Consider the following 9,385-nt stretch of genomic DNA (forward strand, 5'->3'; position numbering starts at 1 on the left):
ACTGGCGCCCCCCAGGCGTGTGTGCTCTCCCCACTGCTCTTCTCCCTCTACACCAACGACTGCACCTCAGGAGACCCATCTGTCAAACTCCTGAAGTTCGCTGACGACACAACAGTCATCGGCCTCATCCGGGACGGTGACGTGTCGGCCTACAGACGGAAGGTTGATCAGCTGGCTCTCTGGTGCGGTCAGAACAACCTGGGCAGGAAACATCACTGCAGATCCATCTCACCCTGGACACAACCTGTTCCAGCTCCTCCCCTCTGGTAGGTGCTACAGAGCACTGTACGCCAAAACCAACTGACTCAGGAACAGTTTCTTCCCACAAGCCATCACTCTGATGAACAGCTGATTTCTGACACAGTGTCAGGAACAATTCCTGTGCAATAACCCAGTAACTCTGCCACCTGTTTACTGGTTTCCACTTATTATTTATTTATTCACCATTCTCTATTTCAGAACTGTTCATACTATGTCATATTGTATATACTGTATACGAGTTTAATTGTCATGATACAAAGTTTATTATCTTGAATATATATGCTCTGTATGAGTGTTCAGGATAATGCCTCAACCTGTATTGTTGCTGTAGGAGACATGAATGCTGATATTTCTGATGCAAACTCTCTGTTTGCTAATCACTTAATGCTAAGTGATTAAGCTCTGACACTGGTTTAATACTGTCAAGCAAGGTCCTTTTGCCTAATAACAGTTATACTTAAATCAGTGAGGCATGGCATACCACCTCATGGTTAGCTCATTGTGTATGTACAACTGATGCTCACGCTTCCTTGGATGCTATGACGATTAATTTTGAGTTTGCCATTACCGATCATATACCGTTTTCTCTGTCTTTAAATGTTAAAAACTTACCAATGTTAACTACGGAGGCTAATAGCATTAACACAGGAAGACTAGACTAGACTAAATTAACCGTGGAAGATATCCAGATGTATTATGTTAGGACTGAGGGGTTGCTGGGAAACATTGCACTGCCCAAAGACACCATAAGATGTTGTGATATTAATTGTAAGAATCCACAACATAGTAATGATTTATGTGTTCTATATGACTCAATTGTTGATACAATTAATATTGCCAGTAGGCGTTTTTATAAACCTCAGCAAATGGCATATACCATCAAGCCTGGTTGGAACGAGCATGTAGCAGAACTTCATGCCAAAGCTCGGTGTGCACTGAAAGACTGGATAGTGTCAGGTAGAGATAGACAGGGCCCTTTATTTGAAGAGAAGGGCAAATGCAAATTTTAAATATGCACTAAGATATATAAAAAAGAATGAGTACTCGATGAGGTCTGACTCTTTGGCATGTAAGATGCATAACAGAAGTTATAATGACTTTTGGAAAGAGGTTAGAGCCATGAACAGTACTAAAATGTCTTTACCCTCAGATATTGAGGGTGTCAGTGGCTCAGATGTAATTTGCCAGATGCAACATTATCATGAGCTGTTTAACTGTATTGGGAGGAATACTTTTGAGGTGGAAAAAATTGATAATGATGAAAATGTGGTTATTAATTCAGAAGAGGTCAAATCTGTAGTATTGGGATTAGATGACAATAAAGTGTGTGGGACCGATCAAATAACCGCTGAACATCTAAAATATGCAAGCAAGAAACTTGTTCCCCTGTTTGCTATTTGTATGACAGGTTTCTAGTTCATGGGATTCTGCCTGAATCTATCTTACCGGCTTTATTAGTGCACGTCATTAAAGACAAAACTGGCAAAATAAACAGCATGGACAATTATAGACCTTTAGCCCTAGCTAGTATTGTATCAAAAGCATTGGAGAGAATTCTTCTTAACTGGTTGGAACAGTATATTTTTACGACTGATAACCAATTTGGTTTTAAACGTCAACACAGTACAGATATGTGTATATTTGCCTTAAAGGAAATTTTAGATGACTATAATAGCCAGAATTCCACAGCATTTATGTGTTTTATAGATGCCTCTAAGGCATTTGATTGGGTAAACCATGAAAAATTGTTTCTTAAGTTGCAACATAGAGAAATTCCCAAATAATTATAAGAATCCTAGTCTTCTGGTATTCACACCAGTCAATGCCGGTGAAATGCGGGGGCTCTGTATCATAACCATTTACTGTTGGTAATGGTGTTCGGCAGGGTGGTATTTTGTCACCTTTCCTTTTTAACGTGTATATGGATGACTTGTCACAACAATTAAATAAATGTAATATGATATGATATGATAGGCAATACTCTCACGAATCACCTTATGTATGCAGATGACTTGGTAATCATTTGCCCATATAGCGCTGGGTTACAACAACTGTTGAAGGTTTGCTCTCAGTACGGTGCAGATTTTGATATCAAATATAATGCAAGTAAGAGCAATATCATGATTGTTAGAAGTAAAGAAGACAGGAAATTAGTATTCCCTGATTTCTTTTATCTGGTACTGCCCTTAAAGTGTGTGATGAGATTAAATATGTTGGCCATCATATTGTAAATGATTTATCAGATGATAAGGACATCAATAGACAGTGTCGCAAGATATATGCTCAGGCTAATGTGCTTGCACGTAAATTTGGCATGTGTTCTGCTTATGTTAAAGTAGCCTTGTTCAAAGCATTCTGTACATCACTATATACTGCCCACTTGTGGCGGTCTTACAGCAAAAAGAACATGCAGAGGCTGAATGTAGCGTATAATAATGCCATGAGACTGCTCTTAAAACAACCAAAATTGTGTAGTGCCAGTCATATGTTTGTTAATGTTGGGGTGCCTACATGCTCTTCCTTAATAAGAAATCTTATTTTTAGATACATTTGTAGAATGTCTGTCTCTGAAAATAGAATTATACAAGCTTTAACCCACAATGATTTTAGCTCAGTCAGGTATACATCTAGACTGTTGAGATGTTGGCGCTCCTGTTTGTATATTACAAGTGAAAGATATAGACTTATTTTATTAATTTTTATCTATGTACTGTATATTTATTGTTATGTTGTAGCTGTTGTTGTTTTGTCTTGTTTTTTCTGTGTGCTATGGACCTTCCATTCTGAGTCCTGAATAAAGTCATTATTATACCAATACACCTACCTCAGGTCATAAGGTCATAGGTCTTATTTATTTTTTCCAGCATCCTTTGCACTATGTTACATCACACTGTGTACATGTGTACATGTATGTGTACCTGTATATCATATCCACCTTCAACATGTACATAATGAGAATAGTTTACTCCTGCACTATTTGTCAATCTGTCTATATTGTTTTGTTCATAGTGTGTATATTAGTGTTGTCTATTCTGTAGTTTGTGTCTGATTTTATTTTATTATTATTTTATTATTATTTTATTATAGTGTTATGTTATTATTGTATAAGTAAGCACATCGTGAGCAATGTACAATCCTGGAGTCAAATTCCTCGTATGTGTACACATACCTGGCAATAAAACTGATTCTGATTCTGATTCTGACAAGTCAGAAAAACAACTTGGAAAGTCTGCAGAAATGTTGGTACATTACTTGTAGAGCTGACGTCATATTACGCAAAAATATTGCTCACATACATTTGTTAAATGGTATTAGATTATTGTTTGCATTAACCATGATAATATGTCAAGTAAAACAATATTTTAGTGGCTTTAGGGAATGTGCTGGTGAGGCATCACATATCACATATACAACAACTCATCACCCAGATGCTGTACAAAAACGTCCACGTTGTTTCCACGTTACAACTTCAGCTCATGAACACATCCAAGTCAAAAGAATGACCTTCCCAACTCGGGGATTGGGACTGACTATATAAAGGGCCACACATGCTAATGTAAGAAAGTGTAGAACATATTACACTGTAGGAAATCAAAAGGCAAGGCAAGTTTATTTGTATAGCACATTTCAACAACAAGGTAATTCAAAGTGCTTTACATTAAACATAAAAGCAACAGGGAAATATAAAAAAGTTTAAAAGCAACATAGGGAAATTGTAAAAAAAAAAAAATACACATTAAAATATAATAAAAGTTACAGTGCAGAGTACAATCAGGGTTAAAAGAGTTAAATGGAAAATAAAAACAGGCTGATGGATTGAGCAAATAATTGAGTTACAATTATTTTGAAAAGACAATAAACAGAGAAGTACACTTAATCTACTCTCTCTAGCTAGTCTGTACTCGGGTCCGTAGCAATCTTTGGGTCCACTGAAACTCCAAAAACCCTCGGACACTACAGAGAAACCAGGACATGTCTGTCCGCAGGCCACTTTGATCCAGTTATACTCTGGACCCCCCTGAGTGTTTACAGGTGGACAGAGGTTCCTGCAAATCACTCAGGCGTGAGATTTAAGACCACTTCCTTCGCTCTGTTCAATCTCACTCTCATTATCTTTTCACTCAATTACCTACTCATTTCTCACCTTGTAAATATTTAATTAAAAGCAATGGTAAAAAGCTAAAAACAAAGAAAAAGAAAACAGGACAGTAAAAGTTACAGACAGTAAGTTATCCATCTACTAGTTAAAGGCAGTGGTAAAAAGAAAAATCTTGAATATTTAATTAAAAGCAATGGTAAAGTCTTAATTTAAAAGAACTGACAGTTATCTGGGAGTTTGTTCCAAATATACGGAGCATAATAACTGAACGCTGCTTCTCCTTGTTTAGTTTTGACTCCTGAGAGGTCTGGATTGATTCGTAACAAAGCAGAAGATCAGAAATGTATTTTGGCCCTAAAACATTTAGTGCTTTAGAAACTAACAGCAGGAATTTGAAATCAATTCTTTGACATACAGGAAGCCAATGTAAAGACCTCAGAACTGGAATGATGTGATCCACCTTTTTGGTCTTAATGAGGACTCGAGCAGCAGCGTTCTGAATCAGCTGCAGCTGTCTGATGGATTTCTTAGGGAGCCCTGTAAGGACACTGTTACAGTAGTCGAGTCGACTGAACATAAATGCATAGATAAGTTTTTCCAGGTCTTGCTGAAACATAAGTCCTTTAATCCTTGATATATTCTTCAGTAGGCTGACTTAATGTGGCTCCTCAAATTCAGGTGTGAGTCCATGACTACACCAAGAGATGATTCAGGCAGGAAGGAAATGGAATAAAAGCAGATGTGGTAAAGGACACACAGAAAGCTGTTTTTCTGCAATACCTGAAGGATATAGGGTTACATTATAGAGTTTGTGTTTTTTTTTTAAGTTGTATTATTATGATGTAAAGGAGACTCATCCAACAATTCCTGCTACACACTCTGGTACAGGAGGAAGCAGTAGGCCCCTTTATAAATCATGGCTGCAACCCGCCATAAAGCCAAAAGAAGAACTCGGGGAGTCTACAAATTACCTGTAGAGGGCAGAAATACTCCTTAGCTACGTGTAGTCTGCCGCAGATGTCATCATCATCATCAGAAGAAGAACGGACTAAGAATGCAGCGAGACAAAACTAGCAACGCCGGTGGGGCTGAAAAGTAAGATTAAACCTATTTGCAATTTCATTTATAAGACATTTGTATTTTTATCAATTTAAGCTCATTGGCACATGTTCTGTATAGCTCGTGTTTTAACCTAAATGTGTTAATATCAAGTAAAATGTCTCTTCAGGTCCGACCGAGAGGCCGCCATAATGTCGAAATACTACGATGGAGTTGAATTTCCTTTCTGTGACGAGTTCTCCAAATATGAAAAAATGGCAAAAATAGGGCAAGGGACCTTTGGGTGAGTAACGTTAGTACACAAACAGTTTATGGTGGGAGTTTATCTGTGAATGCGTGTTGTGTGTTTGTGTTGCTAACGTTAGCTGTGCGGATAGCTAACTTTAGTCGTAAGGAATAACGTTACGTTAGCTACAAATAACTCGTTTTTCTCTTCTATACAGTCTGTGGTTGTTCTCCATGTGGCCCAAAGTCGTTTATCTGTTATGTTCAGGAGACTCTTAAAAGTGCAGCACACAGAGTCACACAACCTAGCTTTAGCCTGTTGTAATATGTGCTGCCAAGTTGATTGCGTATTGACCTAACGTTAGCTAATAAATGGACGTAGCAGTCTGTACTTTATAAACCGTAATATAACATCATAAATAACCACACTTGCCCACACGTGTAAGTGAATAAAACGTTAGAAAAGTATTTATAATATTTGTATAATTAAGACCCAAGTAGAAATGGGAGTACTATGTTAAGGTAGAAATGATTTGCCAGTGTAGAGTGAAGTCCATTATTTGTGTCTCTTGTGTTGTAATCCTCTCCTCACAGGGAGGTGTTCAAAGCAAAGCACAGACAGACCGGGAAGAAGGTCGCACTGAAGAAAGTTTTAATGGAAAATGAGAAAGAAGGGGTAAGAGGCCATTCAGAGTCTAGTAGTTTATTTTATGGCCTGATATGCTAAATGTCCACAACTGCGACCGTGAGTAGTTGTTGATGTGGACATGAGTGTTTGTTATATGGAAATAGTTAATAATTATTCTTTATTACAAGTTTATTCTTATTTTTGAATTAATTATTAATTGCTGAGGTCTGGAAAAACAGGGCCGAGAAATGTTAGCAAGACACAGGTTGTAAACAAACCACCAGGTTAATGCATTTGGAAGAATAAATGTTTCAACTGACCATCACAGTTTACAGGCTTCCTTGTTCAATTTTGACCTACGGTACTTGTTGTAGTACCGTAGTTGCATTTTTACTGTGTAATGAGAGAGATTAACCAACATTCAGGTGCGCTCACTTTCAGTTTGACCTCCAAATACAGTGTTTCAGATAACCTGTGACTCAGTTTCAGATAATTTGTGTCTCTGTTCATTAATCACAGGGTTTGGGGTTCAATCCCCAGCCCCTCCTGTCCACATGTCAGAGTGTCATTTGGACAGACACCAAGCCCTTAATTGCTCCCGATGGTCAGGCCAGTGCTATGCATGGCAACTTTGAATTGTTGGTGTGTTTACAACCTGACTGCACTTGTTTATTGCCCAGTTGTAACTGATAAGAATTATGGTCATAACTTTGAAAATAAGACTCGAGTTGTCATGAACCATAATAAAGGTTTTGCTTATCTTTATTCTTTATTATGTTTTCGATGTCTGGGGTTTATCCAAACTGCATTAACTTACTGTTGGCTGGGCCTCCTCCTCTGATGTCTTTAATGTGGCTGCTGCCTCTTTTACTTTTCCTTACTTAAAAATATAAAACGTTACCAACTATAAAGCTCAAGTTTGACTGACTTGCAGTGAAAACTGTTTTAAACTCCTGCCATTCACTTCTTTGAGTGACTGTAGATTAAAAGCTGCTGCGTATGTCCTATCCTCATAGTGCTGCTTGTCTTTATTCTGCTCTGGCTGCGTACATCTTAAATATGGACTAAATGCATAATTCATATTGGTGCATCATTGTTTCTAGACAGTCATTATAGAAGTTTCCTCTGGCTGCTTTGTTTCAGTTCCCAATCACAGCTCTGAGAGAGATCAAGATCCTGCAGCTGCTCAAACATGAGAATGTGGTCAATCTGATTGAGATCTGCAGAACCAAAGGTTGGTGTCACGAGTCTTCAGTCTGTAAATTTGCTCTGACAATCAATTTGCTGTCTTTTATGTATGTTTGTGTCATTTGTTCTACAATGTGTAAATAGCAAAATATGTGTAATAGGAGCAGAAAGAATATATTGCATAAAATTATTTTGATGGAAGTAGAGCTGTAATGGTTCGTGTATTTGTGCCGATTCGTCATGGTACGCTGGTCACGGTCTTGTACACAGACTACACTATGTAGATTAAAGTAATGTGGGACCTTGCCGCCAGTTCTGCCCGCAAACTTGTTAGCAATATGTGCACAACATATGTACATCTGTGCAAAATAGCACAACAACACAACACACAGAAAGCAGCTGTTATTACTGACTAGTCAACAGAAAGAAGGCCAGCTGTGCATCTGTCCTGCATCCTTTCAGCTCATGCAAAAGAGTAAAAGCCAGTCTCTGCCACTCTGTCTTTTTCTCTTCCTCGCTTCCTCCGATGTCGTCTTCAGTCTCTTCTCAGACTCTGCCATGATATCCATACTGAGAATACTGCGCTAGCTTCTTTAAAAGAACTTACATTGTACACTATATAGTTTTTGCGTTGATGGTGTGAACCACTACACCGTCGTGATAAATGTCCTGGCCAGGATTCCAGCGTTACATGGCACATTAGCTGATGCGATTCTCCCTATTACAAGTCAATGTACCATCAAAAGGATTTTGAAGCTGTTATTTTACGATAAAATTACTTTATAATGTTGCATAAAATATAGCCATTGTCAAACTAAAGAAACAAAATGCTACCTCAGTCCCCAGTAAGATGACTTTGTCTGTCTTTGATACTTGCACTACTGTCTTTTCAAAATAAATGCGTCCTAACCCATTTAGTTTTTCATTTGCACCAAACGGTGACTCCTAAACCGGGTTATAAACTGACCCATGACTTTTTCCCCCTCTCATTGTTCCTGAAGCTACTCAGTTCAACAGATACAAAGGCAGCATCTACCTGGTGTTTGACTTCTGTGAGCACGACCTGGCCGGGCTGCTGAGCAATGCCAATGTGAAGTTCACTCTGGCAGAGATCAAAAAGGTTATGCAGATGTTGCTCAATGGATTGTACTACATCCACAGGAACAAGGTAAGGCGCTGATAAAGATGACTGTCCACTGGTTATTTTGGCCTCTGGGGTCTAAAACAAAATATATATGTAAAATACCTTTTTAAATAGAGAGCTGAGAAAACTGGCACGTATCTGGTGAGGAGGAAAGATCACACTGAACTGGCCACAAGTCTTATCAGCTGATCCCTGTAGTGCAGAAGACAACCATCAGTTTTACTACAACTACAATCACTGTTGTATTGAAGATCTGGGAGAATATAACCCCAACTGCACTCAGACAGTATCATCCAGTTAACCTCATGTTGGCCTCCTAAATATATAAAAAAACAGCTTCTTTTTAGTTAGTTTAAGCTCATACCTGAAGAATAGAATAAGCACACATCTGCAGGCCACCAAGATGTGATGTCTAATGACATTGATGCGTTTGTTTTCCTGAAAGTATACCATCTCATTTGTTATGTATATACATAATTGTTACAGTGTCTTGTGGTCTTGATCATAATATTGTATTCTCTTGCATCAGATCCTTCACAGAGACATGAAAGCAGCCAACGTGCTCATTACCAGAGACGGTGTCCTGAAGCTGGCTGACTTTGGTTTGGCTCGAGCCTTCAGCCTGGCTAAAAACAGCCAGGGGAACCGCTACACCAACCGCGTGGTCACACTCTGGTACAGACCTCCAGAGTTGCTGCTGGGTAAGAGACCACCAAAAAATTCCATGCAGCGCACAAAGGCAGAAATATGCAAACATCATTCATAAGAGCATTGTTGAAGA

General features: G+C 38.5%; 1 protein-coding gene across 1 annotated transcript; it reads left to right on the forward strand.

The window, feature by feature from the left end:
• The first annotated feature begins 5,312 nt into the window (after positions 1-5,312).
• On the forward strand, positions 5,313-9,385 carry cdk9 (cyclin-dependent kinase 9 (CDC2-related kinase)). The gene is made up of 6 exons (XM_046067155.1): positions 5,313-5,455; positions 5,589-5,702; positions 6,239-6,320; positions 7,416-7,506; positions 8,462-8,628; positions 9,134-9,385. Exons 1-6 carry the CDS (start codon positions 5,415-5,417, stop codon positions 9,368-9,370), a joined length of 732 nt encoding a protein of 243 aa, XP_045923111.1. The 5' UTR covers positions 5,313-5,414; the 3' UTR covers positions 9,371-9,385.

Source organism: Micropterus dolomieu, linkage group LG13 (genome assembly GCF_021292245.1).
Source record: "Micropterus dolomieu isolate WLL.071019.BEF.003 ecotype Adirondacks linkage group LG13, ASM2129224v1, whole genome shotgun sequence".
NCBI classification, from domain to species: Eukaryota; Metazoa; Chordata; class Actinopteri; order Centrarchiformes; family Centrarchidae; genus Micropterus; species Micropterus dolomieu.

What these genes read in the sequence shown, in the direction of transcription:
- cdk9 (XM_046067155.1), top strand. Translation starts at nt 5,415, where the DNA reads ATGCAGCGAGACAAAACTAGCAACGCCGGTGGGGCTGAAAA. An exon ending in TGGAAAATGAGAAAGAAGGG is followed by an intron (nt 6,321 to 7,415) that starts GTAAGAGGCCAT and finishes GCTTTGTTTCAG; the next exon opens with TTCCCAATCACAGCTCTGAG. An exon ending in ACTACATCCACAGGAACAAG is followed by an intron (nt 8,629 to 9,133) that starts GTAAGGCGCTGA and finishes CTCTTGCATCAG; the next exon opens with ATCCTTCACAGAGACATGAA.